The following is a 22,649-nucleotide window of genomic DNA, read 5'->3' on the forward strand; positions in this document are numbered from 1 at the left end:
AGAGGCTGTCAGTCCTATGGAGTTAGGATACACTTTTGGTGTGAGCATGGGGGTATCTAATTCTCTTAAGTACCTCTGATAATGCTTATTCCAGGTGGGAGAGGCTGTCAGTCCTATGGAGTTAGGATACACGGGATTGAAGCATCCTACAGCAATTGCAGAGCTCCTTTGTGATGCTGCTGGGTACCGCGCTGGGCTGGGACGAACACAATCACTGCCCAGGCAGTTTAACTCACTGACTGACTCCATGGTTTCTTAATGGGATCTGATTTCTTGGGCATGGTCTGACTTTCCATTTGGCTGATGGGTTTGGATACAGGGGTTTTTTTCCACCCTGTACAGTTTCTTGGCTCCAAATTCCTGTTTGCCTTTTTTTTTCCCTTTATAGTTCCCATGAGAGAGAAAATCAAATTGGAGGAAATATTGCTCACCAGTTTCCGAAATCCCGCAGGCTTCTAAATATTCCTCTTTTACTACTTTTTGGCTTGTCTTCTTGGTCACTCCCTGTGTTCAGGGAGATGGAGATTGATTGGTTTCTTCATAACGGGGTGTCGCTTCCCAGCTTTTCTCTGCTCGGAACGTCTTGGGTCTGTCCAGAAGTAGCCCATGTTAAAATTTACGGTGAAAAAGGGGGAAGAGACTATTGTCACCGGATGAGTAGGAGCCAAAAGCAGATGCGTGGACAGCCATGAGAAGGGAGACGAGAGCTGGTCGGGTTTTTGTTCTGGCAGAAGGGAAATAGAGAGGCTGCGCGCCAGCAGGGGCTGAACGTGGGGGCTTCGGTACGTGCCCTCTGCTGAACTTTTCTGCCCCGCCGGTCAGTAAGAGATTTGTCAGAGGTTTATTTTCGGGCACCCCAGTCCACTTTGACTCAGAAGTCACGGACTTGAGAACGCATTTAAGGCCGGGCTGAGGGAGATAACCAGCGGATGGAGCAGGCGGCACCAGCGAATATTGCTCCGTGCCCTTTCCAAGGCGGCTGCTTCCCGCAGGCTTTGGGTTTCTCCTTCTGCCCCAGCTCCTGGCCGGGGTGAAGCCAGGCACGGCGCTGGTTGGCACCCTGGTGTCTGGCCCAGGGGAAGGGACACACGCTGCGTCGCGCTAGGACCTGGCGGATGCTCAGCCTGCCTCCTCCCAGAAGATTAGCCAATATTCCCAGGGCAGGGCACGCTCCCCAGCCTTTCTACTTTTCCTTTCCTCTATAGACGTGTTTTTCCTTCTTCTGGTTCACTCCAGAGCAGAGCAGCTCTGGATTTCTCCGAGCCCTCTTCCCCCCCCCGGTAGCTGGATTGCTGCCAGTGTCTCGCAGGGCCAAAGTTTTATCTATAGGGATATATTTTTCGATCCAGCCCAGCTGCGCGCAGACCGCCTGCAACTGAATCCCCGCTCCTGGGGCAAGTTTAACCAGGGAGAGGAGCGGCAGCAGGGGAGCTGTTTGTGCCTCTCCTCCAGCTATTCCTGTCAAGATGGATTTATGACTTTAAAAGGAGCGGGAACGTGGGGGGGGGAAGAGAAGGAAAATTGCCTCCAGGAGCCAGAGCTTACACCACAGCCCAGCAAAGACACGTAAAGGAGGGGGATCTCGAGGCATGAGCAGCGTACGAGTGGCACCCTGGGATCTGGTAGATCCTTGCACGTAATATGACTGATTTGAAGTCTTCCGTCTGCCTTCACAGAGCCGAGCTTTTGGATTTAAGGTAGTTTGCCCAGGACCAGACTTTGCTATGTTGGCCAAGACGGTGCTTTCTCTTGGTCTGTGGCTGCAGTTTGCTGCGGGACAGAACGCACCTGAGAGAGGTGAGTGCCTGCAAAGGCAAGGTTCCCTTACTTCTTTCCCCCCATTTAACGCCTCCTGGTCCTTACAGCTTCTCATAAAACCCTTTTAGAATGAAAGGTGAAGTTATATTGCTGCTTTAGGTTATATTTGTACATTACTTTGCTGGCAGAAGGACAAAACAAATGAAAAAAACCTTCCTTGAATTTGCAACGTGAGAAAGAAAAATATATCTTCCTTGTTTCCAGTCACGGAAAGGAAACAGTTCTAGCAACGTACAGAGCTTAGTGATTGTATGGATAAAGTCCAGACTCATGGCTGCTACCTGGGCACTGAGGCACAGGGATTAAGAGAAGTTAATCCAGTGACTGATGCTATACCTGTCCCGTTGTTCTCCTGCTAATCTCTGTGGTTAAACCATTATATTTCCTCTTTAAGATGCTTTCTCTTGGATACCGTTTGGGGGAAATGATTATGGGTCGGTCTGGCAGAGCTTACAGCAGAGACAGGACGAGGGAGAACGGTTTGAAGCTGAGGCTGAAAGAGGGGAGACTGAGGTGAGATCTTAGGAAGAAATGTTTTCCTGTGCGGGTGGGGAGGCCCTGGCCCAGGTCACCCAGAGCAGTGGTGGCTGCCCCATCCCTGGAGGGGTTCCAGGCCAGGTTGGATGGGGCTTGGAGCCCCTGATCCAGTGGGAGGTGTCCCTGCCCATGGCAGGGGTGGGACTGGATGGGCTTTGAGGTCCCTTCCAACCCAAACCATTCCACGATTCTATGAAAGGGCCATGAAGGGGATGGATGTCTCCTTTCTGGGGTGCGCCCTGTGGCGCTGGGCAGAAGGCTCAGCCCCCATCATGTTGGCTGAGCCGGTGGAATTATTTTCTTCTGCACTGTGTTCACAACTAGAAGAAGGTTCTGTTGTCTGACTGCAGGGCTGCTGCTGGCTGCACCTGCCTTCCGCTGCTCCTGGGCAGTGTAACACAGCGTGCAAGGGGAAATGAACTCTATCCGGGCAGGAGGTGCTCAGGTTCTGCAGCTGGGATGCAGAGCAGCCTGGGTCTATTGCTCCCATCCCCTTACAGGGCGCTGGATCCTCTCCCTCGGTGGCCCAGGCTGTTTCAGGAACGCCACTGCTGCCTCTGGCATTGGCACAATGCTGGATGTCCACGCAGGCAGCAGTGATTCCTATTGTCGTGCATTTCTGTGGCCATGGGAGGGTGAGTGGCGGTGCCGCAGCCCAGGCTAAAAACCATGCTTAGATCTTCAGATGAGATGAAGAAAGAAGCCATGGCTTTTCAGAAGGACTGAGCCTTGTTCCGGAGGCAAAGGGGTGGGTGTGTGTTGTGCTGTTGTCATGCTGACTTTGACTTGCACGCTGCCAAGTACCCGTGGAGGAAATGAACCTGCTGGTGGCAAGGTGCCCATTCCCCGACAGCTTTGATGTGGGGCCCTTCTCGGCTCCTCCTGGGTGCTCCCTAGAGCAACCTCGAGCACACAGACAGTCTGGCAGGGCTCCTGGGCATGGGCTGGCTCTGGTCTGGAGGTGTTGTGGTGGTGTGACACGATCACACAACAAGAGGAACCGTTTGAGAGGTTCATAACTCTGTTTCCCAGGGACTTGATTGAATGTGAATGATCGTGGCTTTATTCTCAGCTGCAGTGGACAAAGCGAGGAAGCCACGGGGTGGTCAGTGGTGCTTCTACGTGCTCAGGAATGATAACTTTCCCAGGGCAATGGCTATTGCACCAAGGCACAAAGTCAAAGCAGAGCGTTGTGCGACCAATTCCATCGCTCTCCTCTTTGGGTCCAGATTCAGATCTCTGAGTCAGTGTAAAGCACAACCATTTGATATACAGCATCTGATTTGGGAGTGCAGGGAGAGGATGAGGGGGAATGGCTTTAAGCTGAAAAAGGAGAGATTGAGATGAGATCTAAGGAAGAAATGTTTTGCTGTGAGGGTGGGGAGGCCCTGGCCCAGGTTGCCCAGAGCAGTGGTGGCTGCCCCATCCCTGGAGGGGTTCCAGGCCAGGTTGGATGGGGCTTGGAGCCCCTGATCCAGTGGGAGGGCGTAGAACTGAATGAGCTTTGAGGTCCCTTCCAACTCAAACCACTCCATGACAGTTTCAGCTTTGATAAATGAAACTTAGGTTGTCATTACCCGGTTACTCCGGACTCGCACCGGTAGAAAATGATGGCGATGCTGCTGTCCCGGTGAGTGCAGTAAGTGAGAAATGGGCACAGCCCATCCTTACACACTTTGTAGAGGACCCTGCACTTATCCCTGAAACACAGCTGGTGTAATTCCATGATTTTGGGACTCCTGAGGCTCTAAGTAAAGCAGCAGAGACCGTGAAAGTCCTGAAAAGATCTTAAGAGATGGCAACCCAGCTTTCTCCCTGCCAGAGGAATTTGTCTGAAGGGCTGTTTCACCCTGTAATCTGTGGCACGGACGAGCTGGGACCTGCACAGGCAGCGTGTGCTTTTAGTCACACAAGGATATTTTGCTTGGGGAACGTCATCTCCTTAAATCAGCAGGTGACCCAGCGGTCCCCCACGGCACAGACCCCTCTCTGGTGTGGTTTGGAGGGTCGGCTTGGTGGGTGGGAAGCCTTTCTTTCCTTTCTTTCCTTTTTTCCTCCTCCCCCTGCTTCTCACTGTGATCCCAAGGGGCCACAGGGAAGCACGGGATGCCTTCTTCAGCCTCCAAACCTTCCTCCACTCACAGCAGAACTTTTTTCCTTGCAGGACCAAACAGTGAGAGGGGAAGAAAAACACGGGATTTAAAACATAGTGAACCAAGACAGGAGATGATATATTTTTTTCTTTCCTTTTGGCTGTGAAATCCTTTATGCTCTGCAAATTCCAAGTCCCGTGTAAATCAGGGATGGGGCTCGCGTTCAGGTCCCAGCTGAGAGCACGGGGGACTCTTGGAGCGGATGTCTCCTGTCAGCATCTGGGTGTAAGGAAGGGAAGGCTGACCAGCTGTTTTCCTCCTGGAAAAGCCAAGTGTTTAGCGAGGCAGCGCTGGGACTCCGTGGTGACCTCTTGCTGCCACATCGATCCCTTCAAACCCCCTCTTTGCATAACTGATCTGCGTCTGCTGACCATGTACCAGCTGGAGGGTGACTGCCACGTGTCCTCTGTTCCCTACAGCCCAGCAGCAACGATAGCGGTTCTGCAGTCTTCAGCTCTTGAGAGGTGAAGCCCTGACCGAAGGCAGAGAGGTGCCCATCACTGTCCCTTTAGCAGTGGCTGCCCCATCCCTGGAGGGGGTCAGGTTGGATGGAGCCCCTGATCCAGCGGGAGGTGTCCCTGCCCATGGCAGGGGTGGGACTGGATGGGCTTTGAGGTCCCTTCCAACCCAAACCCTTCTGCAATTCCCTCAGAATCCCACTGTGAGTGAGCAATCTCCATCTGGTCCCTCACCAAACAGCTGATTGTCTTTTGCGGTAATGCAAGGAAGCGGCTTGAAAGCAGCAGCTGCTTTGCGTAACGCAGGGATTTACTGGGAACGAATCCCCGCAGCCCCACCTCTGGCACGGATGGCATATGTATATTGGAGGGAGGACAAAGGACAGGAAGAAAGATGAAGGAATCGAATACCTAAACCTGAAGGGAGGGATGATGGAGTGACCAGTCACTTGATGAGCGCTGCCACACTCCCGATGTACTGAGATCTTCCGTCCAGATTTTTTTTATGGATCCTTTCTGCTGACAAAATCTAAACGGGAGGAAATTGTTTCCATCTTATGTGGGACGGAGTGCTAAGGAGAGGTAACTGTGATGGTATTTGCCTGTATGAAGGATTAGCCTTCTGCTCCATCCATAGTCCCTTCAGCTCCAAAATATTCACCTGCCCGCCAGTGCAAGTGTTATTTTGTTAACCAGTTGTTAACCAATTGTTGTTAACCAATGCTTTGTACCCTCCAGGTAGAACGTTTTGGTGTCAAGCTGTCGCTCTTCCTGCAGAGCCTCGTAATTAACACAGGTCTTTCCAGCCTCGTACGATGGGTCAGACCAGAGCTTAAAGGATGTTAATGTTACCCCCATCTCTCTTGGTGCCCCAGAGCCGCAGGGAACGGACACGGTGCGGTTTGGCAGGAGCTTGGCTCTTGGTTCCCCATTGCAGTTCTTCTCTTTTGAGCAGATGTTCCACGCTGGTTTTCACGCGTGTGAAGGTACTTCTGGCAGGAGTGGGATTTTGCCTGCGTCTGCTCCCTTGTGGTGTGTTCTGCATTCCCCTCCTATGGCGCCAGCGCATGTGACCTTGTTTACTGCCTGTCAGCGATGTCCTTTGGCCATCGATCCCTGCCCTGCCAGGCTCAGGCGCTCTCCCAGCTGCTTGTTGCAACATTCAGGAAAGGAGAGACACCGCCGACACCGGTGGGGAGCAGAGGGGAGAAAGAGAAACAATGATTTCTTCCCTGGAGGAGGAAATCATATTGGCGAGATCTGTCCTTGTGGCTTGCCAGCCAAGCGAGTGGCTTGTACTTCTTCCAGTGGAGGGGAAAGCAGAGCTGTGGCCACATGTGTTTGACTCGCCTCCTGCAGCCAGAAGCTCTACACAAAGCCTTGTTTCTCTGCCCCGCTGGAGCGCGTCGGGAGGCAGGGAGCTCTAGGAACCAGGGACCTGTGGGTCAACAGGTTCAGCTCTGCTCTGTGATGTGGTGATGAAAGCGCACGTTGCTACGGGCAAGCAGGAAAGCTTGCTGGGCTTCACGTCTATTTTCTGCTCAGCTCCGAAAGCCACGATGCTGCGTGTGTGTCTGCAATGCAGAGCTGAGTCGTGCTGGGTCACGCAGAGCTGGTTGTAATCCATGTAGACTGCAGGTCCTGCTCCTGCCTCCTCCCAGCATCTCTTCTTCAGTCACGTCTAAGTAAGTTTGCCGTTCTCTGTTTCTAAAGGCTCCATCTAATTCCTCCCATGGTTTCACCGTGGATCTGGTATCCCTCTGCCCTCTCAGCCAGCACCGGCTGCACAAGAGGGGTTAAGTGCTTAGGGACATGGTTTAGGGAGTGTTAGGAATGGTTGGACTCGATGATCCAATGGGTCCTTTCCAACCTTGTGATTCTGTGATTCTGTGTGCTGCCCTGGGCTCTGCAGCAGGACACCGGCTTGTCGGCAGCATCTTTATTTGTGTGTTTACAGACCATGTGTGCAAGCACTCTGGCTTTCTTCCTGAACCGTATCACACGCGATACGTGTGGTCTGGACCCACATGTGCGGTTTCTGTAAGCCGTTCTTGTCGCCCATCCTGTGGGCATTCCCAGCACACCTACTCCTTTATCCCGTGTGCCTCCCCTCACGTTCCTGAGCGCGCAGACACGTACACTCCTGCCACGGGACGAGCCCATGCCCTCGGTGCACAAGCAGGCATCCGAATGCTGCCCAGGGAGGGAAAAAAATAGCAGGGTAAAGACTGTCCAAATGAAGACAGGGCAAAGAGGATCGAGTTCCCTGCGGCTCAAGCCTGAACCGCTTCTCCGCCTTCAGTTTTCCCCCTTCAGCCCATTGTGTTGTACCCCGGATGGCTGCGCTCTTGCTGGTTCTTCATCTTTTCCGTGCTCAGGTCACAAGGTTTCACTGTCAGGACACTAATTAAGGAGGAATTTCTTCACGATGAGGGTGGGGAGGCCCTGGCCCAGGTTGCCAAGCTCTGGCTGCCCCATCCCTGGAGGGGTTCCAGGCCAGGTTGGATGGGGTTTGGAGCCCCTGAGCCAGCGGGAGGTGTCCCTGCCTGTAGTAGAGGGTGGAACTGGGTGGGCTTTGAGGTCCCTTCTAATCCAAACCATTCTAGGATTCTATGACATGTAATAAACCCCTTGTAGGCACTCCCTGTTTCCCTGCCCTGGTCCTTTCCCTCCTCTTATTTCACCGTCTCACACCTGCCTCTTGCAGTTGTGCCCCAGTGGAGGCTCAACAACCTCTTCCCCATCTCTGCCAGCTCGTTGCTCTTTCTGGGCTTGCCTTGACATGGCTTTCCGCAGGGGGAGAACTGTTTGCATGAGCTGTCTCCTTGGAGCAATTAATTTTACAGGAGCTGTCTACAGCCTTGTGGGTTTGGCTCCCACACGTGGCTCCAGCACTCACCCACCATGTGCTGCACTCTGTGCTCCACGGGGCCACCCCACCTTCCCGATCCCTTCGCTGATAGAGGAGCCTAAAAAGTGGGGGAGCAGGAATCTCTGGTCCAAGATATTCTCCCTTCTTGCACCTCTAAAGATTACAGAAAGCAGAGTGGTGGGCAAAGCATTCCAAATTCGTTATTGGTATTCCAGCTATTGTAAATCTCCCAGGCTCAGAGCGATAGAAGGAGGAGTCCCCGATGTGTTTGTGCTTCCCACGTAGCAGTTTAATGGAAACGATAAGAAAATGGGTCAAACGGAGCGCAATTCCAGACCACACCCTCAGAAGCATGTTCAGAGTCACAGAATGGTTTGAGTTGGAAGGGACCTCAAAGCCCATCCAGTCCCACCCCTGCCATGGGCAGGGACACCTCCCGCTGGATCAGGAGCTCCATCCAACCTGGCCTGGGACCCCTCCAGGGATGGAGCAGCCACCACTGCTCTGGGCAGCCTGGGCCAGGAAAAGATTTCATTCTAAAATCCCATCTTAGTCTCCCGTTTTTCAGCTTGCTCTTCCTGACACGCAGCATTCTTCCGCAGAAATGAGTCTGCGCAGCCCCGTCCCGGGCGCCTCGTCCCAGAGCCCCTCTGACGTGCTGCTGCTAACGCTGGCTGGGAAAGGAGGTCGATATGTATCCAGAAGAGCAAGAAAACCTCAAATTAAAAAGCGATCGAGGGAGGAGTCCCTCCGCTTCAGGCTTTCCTGCCAACAGAGGTATAAATCAAGGAGCTTTCAGGGAGCGCAGCCTCTGAACGGAGAGGCAGCCAGTTCTGGGAATCAGCCGCCTCTCCTGGGAGAGCAGAGCTAGCAGGTTTTCTCATCAACTTTCTTTATCATCTCTTTCTTTTCCAAACACAGCTCGTTTTTCTTCCAGGCATTGCCATTGTCAGGAGATGGGATAAACCTGTACGCTGGCTTAGACCCAGAAGTTCTTCCCGACCGTGGCCATTGCTCTCCGCCTTGTGCCCAGCAGTTTGCTGCTTCCTCGGGGTTAGCGTGAGCCCAGAGCAGCAGCGAGGGGTGGCAAAGGCTGCTCCCTGGCACGGGGCACCGCTGACCCGCTGGCTCAGGCTGGTGAGGAATGTTCCCAGCTCCTGGAACATGTCCACCTCCAGCTTGGAGCAGAAAGCACTCAGGATCAGCCCGGTGTTGTGTAACAAGAGGTGTCAGAGCGAGCTGATGTAGCTCAGAGGAGGTTTTTTTCTGCGGCAGTGAGAGCGCGATCCAGGACTCGTGGGCTGTCGGTTTGGCTCTGCCCCGATTCCTCTGCCTGAGCTCCTGCTCTTTGCGCTGCCCTGGCCTTTCGGTTCATCTGTCACGGGTTAAGAACGTGCGGTTTGTGAGTCCCAGCAGCGCCTGCAGAACTTGCGTGAGTGTGATGTGGAAGTGCTAGGAGCGGCCAAGAGCCAGAGCTCCCCTTGCTCCTGCGGGGTCAGGTCCAGGGCATCTCTTCCACCTTTCCGTGTGGGCTTCCAGCTCTGTTCCAGACCCGCGTCCTTGTGCAGGACCTAAGAATGAGGAGGGGAGATTAACGTCCTGGGGAAATTACTTCCCTTCATTGCTGTAATGGCATTTTCTGCTCCCACCTGTTACGTATCTTGAATTTGGACCCAGGGAACATCAGGCATTCCTCCTGCTCTCATTCCATGAGAAGCTGTGTTTTTTCAGGCTGAAATCATCCCAGTTTTTCAATCCCTTGGCATGCCTCTCCTCTCCCATGACTGGCCTTTTTCTTCTGAGAGACACAGGGTCTGTTTGGGCCATCCAAGCAGCTCCTTGAACAGCAGGGATCACACTTCTGCACGGAAAGGAGGATACAATTAACTGTTGTTCCTTCTCGCTGTCTTAATCTTTGCAAATGTGTGAAACGTGGCTTTAAAATGAATTTGGAAACAAAACCTGGGAAGCGGGGAGCTGATGCAGGAGGAGGCACTGCCCTCCCTGCTCCAGGATTGCCTGGTGAGATGCGTCTTCAGCCTTAACTCTGTTAAATGATGGTTGATCTTGATGCACCGTTGAGAGGGTCCCATAACTGGGACTACGATGTCCTCCAGGGTATCCAAGGGCTCTTTCCAGCTCCACTGCAGTGCTTGGCCCTTACGGTGACTCTCTTGGGCAGCTGCGATGTCCCACAGTGAGACTGAACCCAAAGGAAGCAGTGAGAGACAACCAGTGCGACGCAGGTCGTAGTCCTGCTCTTCTGCTGGGTCCCTACCCTGCAAAATCCTCGCTGAATTCTGAGACGTGGTACAAGACACCCAGGCTCCCCCAGCAGATCCCTGTGCACGGATGGGTTCACGCCATTTCACTAACGCCCCTCCCTCTCTTTTTCCCTCCCAGGTCCGCAGCGGTCTGCTTCCAACTCGGAGGGGGACCTCCTCTTCTTGCTGGATAGCTCTGGCAGCGTCTCTTACTATGAGTTTATCAGAGTCAAGGAATTCATGTGGGACCTCGTCCGACCTTTCACCTTTGGCCCCAAAGATGTCCAGACCGGCATCATCCACATCAGCACGATGCCCACCATGGAATTCCCTTTTGACCAGTACCAGTCCAGCGAGACTCTGCAACAAGCCATCCGGGACACTCAGCAGCTCATGGGTGACACCAACACGGGCAAAGCGCTCTCCTATGCCAAGGAGAAGTTCTTCAGCGACGAAGCTGGTGCCCGACCAGATGTGCCCAAGGTACTGGTTTGGGTGACAGATGGGTTCTCCACCGATGACATCTCTGAACCCATGCAGCTCCTGAAGGACATGGGAGTAACAGTCTTCATTGTCAGCACTGGACGGAGCAATTACCTGGAACTCTCTGCTGCGGCCAGCCAGCCTCCTGAGAAGCACCTGCACTTTGTGGATGTTGATGACCTCCCCATCATCACAGAGGAGCTTCGAGATGCCATCCTAGGTACGGCGGGGCAGGGTTGTGGTCACTGGGAGGTTGCAACAGGGCTGAACCTGAGTTAGTGCCTGGCTCTGCAGGGCAGGTAGCGTGACAGTCCCCCAAGACCAATGGTCCTCCTCACCCACAGCTGCTGCCCTTGCAAACTGGGGTGCTTTGTCCACAATTCTACAGGTCCAAGTATAATCCAAGGCTTTTAGGAGATTTGGGACAAATATCTCTATTCCCCTTGGAGAGTCCCATGACTGACTGGGACAAATTCCCTTCTGCAAACCTGCTGGTGAGCTGAACTTGTGTTTGGAATGAGTTGTCTGGTCGTTAATGAAGGAAGAAAGCTTGGGCAGCCGTTCGGCTGGGTTCCGTAAAAGCCCCCAGACTTGGAAATGGATCAAGCAGGTCACAGACACCTCTGCAATTGAAGCGTGGCACAAAAATGCTCTAACCTGCACAGGTTAATTGATAACCAAGGGCTTCCCCAACAGGCAGTGTTTTGGCTACAGCAGGAGGCTGCTGACTGTGGGAGCAAAGGGTCTGAGACCCTTGAATTTAGTTTTTGTGTTCAGGGTGATTTTCTTTCTCTGGGAATCTCTCTGGCTCGGTGCCATCTGATGGAGGCGGAGGACGCAAGTGCGTTGAAGACACCGACTACTCGAAATGAGATGTGTACACCTGGGCAGGGCTTGGTCCCGGCAGCTCCTTAAACTCTTCTTTAGGGCAGATCTGATGTCCCGTACCATCACGCGCAGGCACACACCGAGACATCCACCTCCTGCCTACGAGTGCCTTGGCAGTTGTTGTTCCCTTCCAAAGAGCAATTAAGGATGGTGGTTGCTATCAGCATTGAGACTGTAGGAGAGGAATGCTTTTATTCCATAACCCCCCTGTTATAACGTGTTCTGCATCTGCCAGATCTATAGCCTGACTTGGCTGAGTACAGCCCTTGGAATAAGCTCCCAGCCCTAACTTGTTAGGCTTAGCAGTCCAACTGCTACCTTGTTGTTGCTGGTGCGGTTGTGGCGGTTGCTGTGCAGGAACAGACGGCGCATCTGAGGCTTCAGCAGTCCTGTTTCTTTTAAAGCATCCGGGAAAGGGTCTGTGGAGACCCAAAGCCATAACGTGGGCCAGGGGACAGGCATTTGGAAGCCAAGAGGAATGTCTCATGCTAGTCTGCACGCTGCACCGCACAAGGCATGTTCTCTTTGCAGCTCTCGAAGGCCACCGCGGTGGGAGTGCCCGTGATCGCAGAACTTTCCCTCAGCCTCCCAGCTGCTCCTGGGTTTGTTTGGGAAGCTGAGCGAGTTACTATGACTCTGCAGACTTTCCATTCATTTTCTGGAGGTTCGCTCTCCATTGGAAATCCTGTTTTAATTCCCCATTTGGCTTCTGCTGTGCTCGATGCTTAGAGCTGGCTTTCGAGGGTCAAAGTAACCCTTCCCACAGGATCCGCTTTATGCAGCAGTTTCTCCCCGTTTCCAACCACGGCCCTTTAACAAATCACACACAGGGACTCTGTTCTCTTCCAATCACCCACCTCTCCCCTGTACGAGTATGGGGCACTACCAGCAGGTCTTCTACTGTATCAGAGGCCACGCAGACCCCTAGAAGTTTCATTTCAAGTGACTGTTTCGGCTTCAGTAACGAACAATCTGATCCCACGGGAGGTGTCCCTGCCCTTGGCAGGGGGTTGGAACAGGATGGGCTTTAAGGTCCCTTCTAACCCAAACCATTCTATGATTCTCACTCATCCTGAATACAGATGGCATCAAATATCCTCCCGAAATGAGACATCACCTGAATATCCTTGCAGCACAAAGCTTGTCTTGAAGACTGTAAGATCTGCAAAGGTGATAAATACTCTGCTGTTCCTGAGCACAGTGTTCTCTGCATCCACCAGGTCTGAAAGATCCAGGTCTAGGGTTTTAATGGAAGAGGAGATTCCCACGTGAATCCAGCGGCTGGTGCTTTAAGCAAAATACCAGACGTTGGTAACATCACCTGAGCTAGCCTTGATAAAGCCTCATATATCTGCTTTCCCCTGCCCGGAGGAGGCAGCCTTCATCACCACCCTTCCCGCCTCTGGCTTCTGCAATAGCAGGGACAGGCGAGATCCTTGGCAGGGAGAAATTAAGGCTTTCCAGCTCCGGAATAGCCCAGACAGGTTTCTGGGCTATTTTCACTGCTATCTTACCTCCATCTCCTGCTACTGTTTTTTAAAAGCCTTTTTGTAGGTGCACAAAGAAGCTTTGTCAAGAGCTTCTCACCTCCCTCCACCTCCTACCCAGGAACGAGGTGTTTCATGCCTGCATCTCCAACACAATAGTCCTTGGCTACTCGGTTGTTGTTGTCTCAGGTAGGCTGAGAGCCCCTCTGTGCAAGAGTTCAGGCTCTGCAGCCGTACCTCGCTCTCCAAAGGCGGACACTTTTAGGTAGGGGTTGCTCAGTTACGAAGCATTTTATTTGCCTTCAGAAATTTGATCAGAGATCTGAGCAGGCAAATAAGGCAATAAACTGTTAGGGTTGAGTCTGGAGGGGTTTCAGACGGTAAGACAGCCACTGCTTGAAGAGGAAGACAAAAGGAAGGTGCCTTACTCTTCTGAACTATATTTCTGTCCTGCTGCAGACTCTATTTTCCGCAAAGCCTGGCTGTGCCCCAGAGCAGAGGGGACGGGCTGCTTCGTAGGCAGACCTGAAACAGGTCCAGTAATGCTACTAGGCTGAAGGCTGCAAGACACGGACTGTGGATGGATGCCTACTTTCACTCCATCCCTTTTTCCTGACAAACCGAGTCTGCAGAACGCTATGGCCACAGCTGGCTCCCAAAAATACCTCTGCCTTTCCTAGTGTGAAGGAAAGGCGACTCTTCCTCCAGCTTCTCCTCTTGCACCTTATATATTATATACCCATTTGGTGTTCTCCTTCTGCGAAAGGACCTCCAAATATTGTGAAACCAAGGCATTCCTTCCAGATGACATCAGGTTCTGTGCCAGCACCCACTTGCACTTCGCTCAGGCAGTTGAATTGACAACTGCTGACTTGTTTCATCCTTTGGCATCACCTTCCGAGCCAAGTTCTGCAGGAGCCCACCCGCCCAGCAGTTACAAAACACCAACCACTTCGCATGCATGTTCAGGGCAACATATTTCTGTTCTGAAATAGGGTCCTGGATGACTTCTGCTCCAGTGAACGCTTTGAGCGTTCTGGCGTGGGCACTTAGCAGTGAATATCAGCAGGTGAGCAGAGGGAGTGATTTCAGACCTCGAGTGTCTGCCTTGGTAATGGTGAGGTGTGTTTCCCCCTCCTAGGATTGCGAATCCCCCTCCCATCCACATCAAAGTAGGGAAATAGAGCCACAAAGCAGAAGCGATTTGTCCCAAGTCCCATCTGGGGCTTCTGCAGAGTTCATGGACTCAGGGCTGGAACAGGCTCACCCACTGCCTGCTCCTGACCCACACCGTGAGAGCAGCAGCATTCCTGCGTGTCTAATCGTGACTTCACCAGCGTTCACGGGATGCCAGAGAACCTGTGGCTGTAAAATGATGGTTCAAGTCACCAAGCGGCAGGAGGTGGAAGGCAAGCTGCTTCACAAGCTGTCTCCGAGCGGCGCTTCGGTCCAGTACAAGAGATTAACGTAACCTTTCCCTCTAGGAGCAAGGAGGGGCTGGGAAGGATATTATGGGCATCTACTTTTTGGGGCTCATTGTCCTCTTTATATGCTCGTGGCCCGAAGGGGCAGAGCCATTTGCCTCCTGCAGCGCGTCCCTCGGTGTTGCACCCTGTCACGTTAATCTGCCCGCTTTGTTCACAGTGTTCCCGAGCCCTGCCTTCGAGCTCCCTTATTTCCATTCCCTGAGCTTTTGGCAGCGATTTTTGTGCTGGAGCCTCTCCTCTGTTCCTTTGTGGCTTGGCCCATGGCAGCTGCGGGGCTCGCAGGAGGGTGCAGTGCTGCCTCCCACCCTCCGCCTCCGCCAAGCTCCGACCGGGTGGAACGCTGGCAGTGGGCAGGGATGGGAGCAGGCAGGGCACAGGTAAGGGAAATGGTCCTGCCCGCCTGGGAGAGCCAAAGAACAGCTCAGAGGAAAAACTGAGGCAGCTGTATTTGGTACAGGGAAGTTGGCAGGGACTCGGAGGAGGAACGCTGATCTTCTCCCAGTTAAAGGGCAGACTTTGGTGCCTCCCTTTACCCCATACTTGGGGCGCTCTGTGAAGCGTTTAAGCTTGGAACGGAGGGTAGAATCACAAGCTTTCAGCAGTGACACAGTGCAGAGCAAATGCGCTTCTTTAAGGCTCAGAGTGCTTTTAAAATTCCTTTAAAAACAATATTTATTTTGGTTTTTTTTTAGAAAAGAGCATATTTACATCCTTGTATGGCACTTCCCTGGAGCTAGAAACAAGTCCAGAGTGTTTCCACCCCTCTGGAAAATCAGAGAACAGTGGAATTCTGCCCAAGATGGGCTGAGGGGACCACAGGTGTTGGAAGGGCCAAGCGGCAGAGGAGGCTGTGGGCACCGCAGAGCGTCAGCAGAGGTGCTCGTGGCTGGCATTTGCGGTCAAAGGTAGCACAAGCCTTGAGGAGAAGCTTCTGTGCAGGAGGGGAGAGAGGCAAGATAACACAAGGGTGGCTCTGAACGTTGAATGTCACAGAACAATGGAGCTCTGTGAAGCGCTGCAGGGAGTGACTTCAGCTGGGATGAATGCAGCCGGCTCAGCAAACACTGGGCAGTGCCCGGTTAGTGCCCCTTCTTCCTGACCACTGGGGAAAGGCAGAGGGAGGAATGTATTCCTCCATATTCTGGGCTGCTTCACGCACATGACGATATTTAGTAGTAGGTGGTTTCCACAGGGAGCTCGGGATGAGCTGAGAGCAGGAGTTTCAGAACTTGGATGCCCAAATTCTATCTCCGACTTCGTCACAGCGCTGCTTGCCGTGATGAGGATGCGATGATGTCTCGCCGAGTGTGGGAAGCTGCCTTTTCAGCCAGGCTCAATGACTCCCACACACCTGTCGGGCAGCAGCGGCTGCCCAGGACTCGCTGGACATCTCCAGATGAATTCTTGCTGGCAGAAGGCAGCCCCGGGCGGGCAGGGGCACGGTCTCTCTGTGGCAGCAGATTCCCAGCACCGTTTGGCCTTAGCACAGAGGACAGGGCAGAGGGAATGGAGATGGAAAGCTGGGGCTCTGCACAGCAGCTTGTGGCAAACTAGTTTGAGGCTGGACATGCCCAGGAGACAGGCTTCCGAGGAATTCTTGAGCTGAAGCCTCTTGAGCACGCACACACGCAACAGCAATTGCTTTAGCCAAAATGCCACCTTATGGTGGTTGGAGACATCTTCCTTCCCTTTGCAAGATCCATGCAGGGAAAGGATCTTGCCCAAGAGTGGTGTGAAAACAATGCTGCTTCAGTTGAAACATGGATTGTGGGTTTTTAGCTTTATGTTTGGCTTCATAGCCTGGAGAAGAGGAGGCTGAGGGGAGACCTTATTACTCTCTACAACTACCTGAAAGGAGGTTGTGGAGAGGAGGGAGCTGGGCTCTTCTCCCGAGTGACAGAGGACAGGACAAGAGGGAATGGCCTGAAGCTCCATCAGGGGAGGTTCAGGTTGGATATCAGAAAAAAATTCTTCACAGTAAGAGTCATTGGGCACAGGAACAGCTGCCCAGGGAGGGGGTCGAGTCGCCTTCCCTGGAGGTGTTTAAGGAACGGGTGGATGAAGTGCTGAGGGACATGGTTTAGGGAGTGTTAGGAATGGTTGGACTCGATGATCCAATGGGTCCTTTCCATCCTGGTGATTCTGTGATTCTGTGATTCATGGATTTAGTTTTGTGCTCCTGAACCTTTCAAAGAGGGTCTGGTTCACTGAATCGCTACGAAAGGGCTCGGCTGCACCTTCAGCCATCGCCCAGCGTTGCCGTAGGCTACATCTGCCATCCAGAAGGGCCCCTATTTTAGATGTGCTATATGTGTTTTAGATGTGTTATATGTATTCATGTCGGTGGTGGTGAGTTCTTGCTGCTGTTCTTCCAGATGTTATCCAAGCAAATCGGCTCCACGCAGTGGATATCACCTCAAGCAGCTTTCGTCTGATGTGGCCCAAACTCCTCTCCCAAGAAACTGGCTACTACACCCTGGAATACGCCCCAACAGATGATCTAGCACGGAAGAGGACCAAGCAAGTGTCTGGGGCTGACACTAGCCTCACGCTAAGCAACCTTGTGCCAGAAACTACTTACGAGGTGGCACTCATTCCTGAATCCAATGTCCACTACTTCCCTCCCCAGACCACAAGGGTTACTACGCTGGCAGGTAAAATATACACAATCATGTCCACAGCTGGGGAATCGGGGTGTAAGGGGGAAGGAGAGGGGGACAACTTGGAGCAGAATCCAGCCCCTTTGTGCAGACTGGTCATTTGGGTCAGAGAAACAGCTCAGATCTATGCTGGAGAGCAACGTGCAGAGAAGTGGCACGCTGAAAATGTGAACAGGGTGATAAAGTCAAGATGAACTTGCACTCAGTACTGATTTTCTGCATGCAAGACCACTTTTGGCTGAGTAGTTTCGCCCACTCTATATTGCACAGGTAGAGAAACTATTTTCTTAGGGCTGAGCTGGGTTGTGCTGATCTGGATGACTATTGGCATCCACCTTCTGGATTGATTTTCTTCCACCTCCTGGAAGCCAGATCTGGTGCAGGTCAGTTATGGTCCTCGGACAGCATTCTTGTGCCTTCAGTTACCTACTCATTCCCTTCTTTTTACGTTTCTTTCAGAGGAAATAAGCCCGGTTCAGGTTCTCATCTCAGAGTCGGGGCCACACAGCTTCCACGTGAGCTGGGCTCCTACGCTGGACAGCGTGGTCGGCTATCAGATCCTGTACGGACCGCTCCCTGGGAACTCAGTGAAGCTGCTGGAGGTGGATGGCCAGCACAATAGCACTGTGGTGGAGAACCTGGCACCCAATACAACCTACCTAGTGACAGTGACTGCAGTCTACAAATCGGGAATGGAGAAATCCCTGTCGGCTAAAGCATGCACTCAGGAAGGTGAGTGAGCAGCGCTCGGCTGATAGGAAGCTGTACGGGCACAAGGAGTCCAGGAGGGTATCTGTTCCTTCGCACGGGTCATCTGCCTCTAGGAGAAGCCAGAGAACTCCACCTGGCTGCTGGAGAGGGGTGGGAGAAGGGAAAAGCTGCAGCTTCTGATGAACATGGCACATGACATGCCATTTGGACGTAGCAGAGTTATAAGGATGGGCTTGGAGATCCCCTCAAGAAGAAAGAAAACTGCCCTTAACTCCTATCTCCTCAGTGTCTGTGCATTAGTGTGATTTAGCATCAGAAGGGTGGAAAATTCATCAGCAGAAGCTGCCTTCTCTGAAGGGGTTGCTGTGAAGATACTGCAGGAGGCCAAACCTCGTTCTTGCCAGGACGCAGGAGCTCCGAGCTCAGAGAATGACAGCAGCTGAGGGGGTGGGAGGTGGCCAGCCAGTGCCCAAGGGTGCCAATAAAAGTATTCTGTGCTGGTACCAGGAAAAAATTAAGCATTAATTAGGCTGAGCTCCCCCAGTGTGGATGTGTATGAGCATCCCCCAGCGATGGGCTATTGTGTCTCTACAACAAAGAGAGACCAGGCTGGCTGGCAAGCCCTTCCCAGCAATCCCGTTGGGAAGAACAAGGAGGAGGCAGTGAGGACCACTCCACTCCAAACAAATGGTCCCCAGTAACACGAATCTTCTTTCTCTAGAGGGCTCCAAAGTGAGGCACCTTCGCTTTGAAGACATGGGCCCCAACACTCTGAAAGCCTCCTGGGATGCTGCCGATGGGAAAGTCCTCGGTTACAGAGTCAGATGCCGTCGGCAAACTGGCCCTTCATCCGTCATCAGTGTTTCGCCACAGATCCACAGCGTGCTCCTCACAGACCTGGCTTCGGGCACCACCAACAAAGTGTGTGTGAAGCCCATGTACAAGAGCCAGCCCGGCAAAGGGCTGTGCCGCATGGTGCGCATGCAGCCAGGTGAGCTGGGGGGCAAGGCAGAACCCGGGGGCACGTCAGCCAAGGGCAAGTGTCCCGAAGGGCACTGAGGTGGAGGAGCTCCAATATTTCATGGCTGATATATCTAATATTTCATTCTGTGCTTATCAGTTAGGTTGCTGTCAGGTCTCCATCACAGCTACCAGCCCCAAAGGCACTGTCCAAAGATGGGCTCTTCTTCCCATTTCTAAGAGCAGCACTCCTCCTAGTGGCATGATGTCTGCAGGCAGGAGAAGGTGTACAGTGGAGGCAGTCCTGGAAAGACTTTAGGATTACAAGGGCAGGAAGACTGCGAAAAGCTGGCATGGGCACTGGAAGCGCTGTTTGAGTCATCTGAACTCTTGGCTACGCTCCCCTGTTCAACGTGGCAGGGACGAGCTAACTACTAAACACAGCTGCTGAGCTACAACGCATCTGCTGCCCTCCTCCCACTGCCCAGAATCACAGAATCACCAGGTTGGAAAGGACCCATTGGATCATCGAGTCCAACCATTCCTAACACTCCCTAAACCATGTCCCTCAGCACTTCATCCACCCGTTCCTTAAACACCTCCAGGGAAGGCGACTCCCCCCCTCCCTGGGCAGCTGTTCCAGTGCCCGATGACTCTTACTGTGAAGGATTTTTTTCTGATATCCAACCTGACCCTCCCCTGACGGACCTTCAGGCCATTCCCTCTTGTCCTGTCCCCTGTCACTCGGGAGAAGAGCCCAGCTCCCTCCTCTCCACAACCTCCTTTCAGGTAGTTGTAGAGAGCAATAAGGTCTCCCCTCAGCCTCCTCTTCTCCAGGCTAAACAACCCCAGCTCTCTCAGCCGCTCCTCGTCAGACGTTCTCCAGCCCCTTCACCAGCTTTGTTGCTCTTCTCTGGACACACTCCAGAGCCTCAACATCCTTCTTGTGGTGAGGGGCCCAGAACTGAACACAGTACTCGAGGTGTGGTCTCACCAGTGCTGAGTCCAGAGGGAGAATCCCCTCCCTGGCCCTGCTGGTGACCCCATTTCTGATCCAAGCCAAGATGCCATTGGCCTTCTTGGCCCCCTGGGCACACTGCTTGACAGTAAGAAGCCACTTACTGTCATGAAACAAAGGGATTCTTGATAGGCTGAAGCGAAGTAAGAGCTAAAAATAAGCGGTGTGAGAGTGCAGAAGCACAGCCTTTTCCCGGCTGGAGTGATAGCAAAGGCGGCCCCAGGGATGAGATCTTTGACTCGGTCTGATTTGGAGAACAGGCGGATAAGGCTGACATTATACTTTTTGTGTCTTTCCCAGCTACAGAGGCCCAAGTATATAAGCACAGACAGAGAGCGTGACAGACTTTGGAGTGAACTGATTCCCCACAGAGCAAGGAATCTTGCTTGGACAAAGACTTGGACGAAAAGGAGGGCTCAGGGGAGGAATCCGGAAAGCTCCCAGCTCATCTCCCAGCCTGCGCTGTCTGTTGAGGTGTCCTGGTTGCCAAGCCTAAAGGCTGTCCTCAGCCAACTTCTCCCTAAGCTTAAAGGTTTGGATGGAACAACCAATCTGACTTGTAACGCCCAAATCCGTACCCTCTCTTCTATAAACATGCCTGACAAATAACAAACAAGAGTTAAGAGATGAATCCTCACTATTGCTTGCTTCCTGCCTTGTTCTCTATTTATTAAACGTTGATTCAGTTGTATTTTTGCAGCTTATGAGCATGTTCAAGACTCAGCTGTTTGCTGCACTGGCCTTTTATTCTGGGCACCTGCACTCAGAGGAAGATCTCACGCTGCCAAACCCATTCTTGCTGCCAAATCCATTCTTGCTGTCAACAGCCATCGACACTGACACCCGACAGAAGGCTGTTTCCCTCCGACTCACCGCGGGGGCTCAACAGGTAGCTCCAATTAGGCACCCCAAAAGCAGAGATCTCGGAGGTGGAAGGAAAAAGCGTCAGGAGAAAGAAGAATAGCGCAATACAGTGCACAGAGGGAGCTCAGGTCAAAGCTCAGCTCAAAGAGAAGAGGAAGAAAAGAGGTCGTTAACCCACTTGGCCTTTGGCCAGGACGTGGAGACAAAACGCGAGGACAGTTTAGCGTTCCTGGGTGGTCTTTGGTTTATGGTAGAGCCTGATGGGTGAACTCTGAGAAGCAGAATGACAGGGAATGCCAAGACAGAGCTGACACGCACCATCAGAGCACTCCAGCAGAACAGTTTGCTCCCTGTCTGCCTGCTGAATTCCTCAGTCCCATCACTTTTCCACTCTCCCTCCGGCACTGGTGTTAAATTCATCTGCTGCAGTGACATACAGATCCCAGCTGGACTTTGAGGGGTTCAGTTCCCCCAAGTCTTAGGATTTGGTATCGGTCTGAGAGAGCAGGAAACTCAAAAACTTGGAATTGGCTTCCCCACAGGTTACGCTACTCTAAAGCTCTCAGCCCTCAGCTGAGCGTAAGGAGCAGCAGCGAGTCAAGAAAAGCCAGACAGCAACACCACCTAAAGCAGTTATTTTTGTTTCTCACTCAAATCCACTCCCCCAAACAGTAGTGGGGGACTGCCTGGACCACAACCACTGAATTACTGCGGGAGACCCTCAAGCTGAATGCCAGTCCTATCAGAGCAGCTGCATGGAGATTCATTACCCTGCTCTGTGATTAATAATGGACAATGAGTCTCCAGCACTCCCATTCCAGGCTCTGTGCTCTGAAAACACCCAACACATCCTTAGTGTCCTGTCCTGGGTTTCCACCTAGCACTAAGCTTGAGCTACGCTTAAAAATCAATTTTTTAGGGGAGAAGAGCAAATCTGGTTCTTTCCCTTTGGCCGCAGGTTTCAATGCGCTGTCACTAAGCTGCTCTATTGAAAGGGGAGCTGGAGGAAAAAAAAGAGACCATTTTAATACCTAGTGACAAAGCCATTGGAGCAGCATGGTTCCAAGATCCCGGCCGTAGGGCTGGAAAGCACTGTGCATATTTCTCTGGTCACAAAATCCAGCGCCAGTAGGAACACGTCCCCTCAGTAGTGCTCGCTGTATCTTAAACTTATCGCTCATTTGTCCTACACGTTCAAGTTGTTTTAGAAGCTGTGCTGCGCAGGAGAGCCCTCACTTTGCAAACCCTCCATTATCTCAGCTTATAGACTTCTTAAAACAGCTTCTTTCAAAGCAGAGAGGAACTTTGTCACCGAGCGCCTCCCGAGCGTTGTATTTGTCATGTCTAGTTTCATGGACCATTGCGCAGGAGGAAGGGATAGGAGGGACTGAGTCATTCATTAACTTGATAAGAAGATTTCACATGATTTGTGTTCTCCTTTGGAATGTGCATTTGTGAGTGATTAATCTTAATGGAGACCGCGCTGAGGGGAAGATAAAGCCTCTGGAATCTCTCATGCAATAAGATAATCTTGCTTATTCTCGCTGTAGGGCTGAAATTAATTTTGCACAACTCCCTGCATAGTTTACTAACGCATTAACGTGTCATCCGCTCCAATTGTAATGCATCCTTTCGAAGACAATTAAATATACAATACGAGAGCTACGGAATGATTATTTTGTTCTTGATGGCAGTGAGGGGCTGTTCATAAATGCTTGTGGGGATAGGACTGGGGACAATGGGGATAAACTGGAGAGGGGCAGATTTAGACTGGACAGAAGGAGGAATTTCTTCACTATGAGGGTGGGGAGGTGCTGGCAGAGGTCGCCCAGGGAAGCTGTGGCTGCCCCATCCCTGGAGGGGTTCAGGTTGGATGGGGTTTGGAGCCCCTGATCCAGTGGGAGGTGTCCCTGCCCATGGCAGGGGGTGGGACTGGGTGGGCTTTGAGATCCCTTCTAACCCAACCCATTCAATGACACTAACAAACGC

General features: G+C 52.5%; 1 protein-coding gene across 3 annotated transcripts; it reads left to right on the plus strand.

Annotated features, from left to right (window-relative positions):
- The first annotated feature begins 630 nt into the window (after positions 1-630).
- Positions 631-22,325, plus strand: VWA1 (von Willebrand factor A domain containing 1). 3 transcript variants are annotated; one of them, XM_054085865.1, is made up of 7 exons: positions 631-782; positions 1,677-1,797; positions 10,242-10,805; positions 16,823-17,101; positions 17,567-17,839; positions 18,540-18,809; positions 20,097-22,325. In XM_054085865.1, exons 2-7 carry the CDS (start codon positions 1,725-1,727, stop codon positions 20,135-20,137), a joined length of 1,500 nt encoding a protein of 499 aa, XP_053941840.1. In that variant the 5' UTR covers positions 631-782; positions 1,677-1,724; the 3' UTR covers positions 20,138-22,325. The 3 variants fall into 3 exon arrangements, with proteins under 3 accessions (XP_053941840.1, XP_009555034.1, XP_053941839.1); XM_009556739.2 differs by lacking the exon at positions 631-782 and having other exon boundaries at positions 1,167-1,797; XM_054085864.1 differs by lacking the exon at positions 631-782 and having other exon boundaries at positions 20,103-22,325.
- The last annotated feature ends 324 nt before the right edge of the window (positions 22,326-22,649 follow it).

Source organism: Cuculus canorus, chromosome 21 (assembly GCF_017976375.1).
Source record: "Cuculus canorus isolate bCucCan1 chromosome 21, bCucCan1.pri, whole genome shotgun sequence".
NCBI lineage: Eukaryota > Metazoa > Chordata > Aves > Cuculiformes > Cuculidae > Cuculus > Cuculus canorus.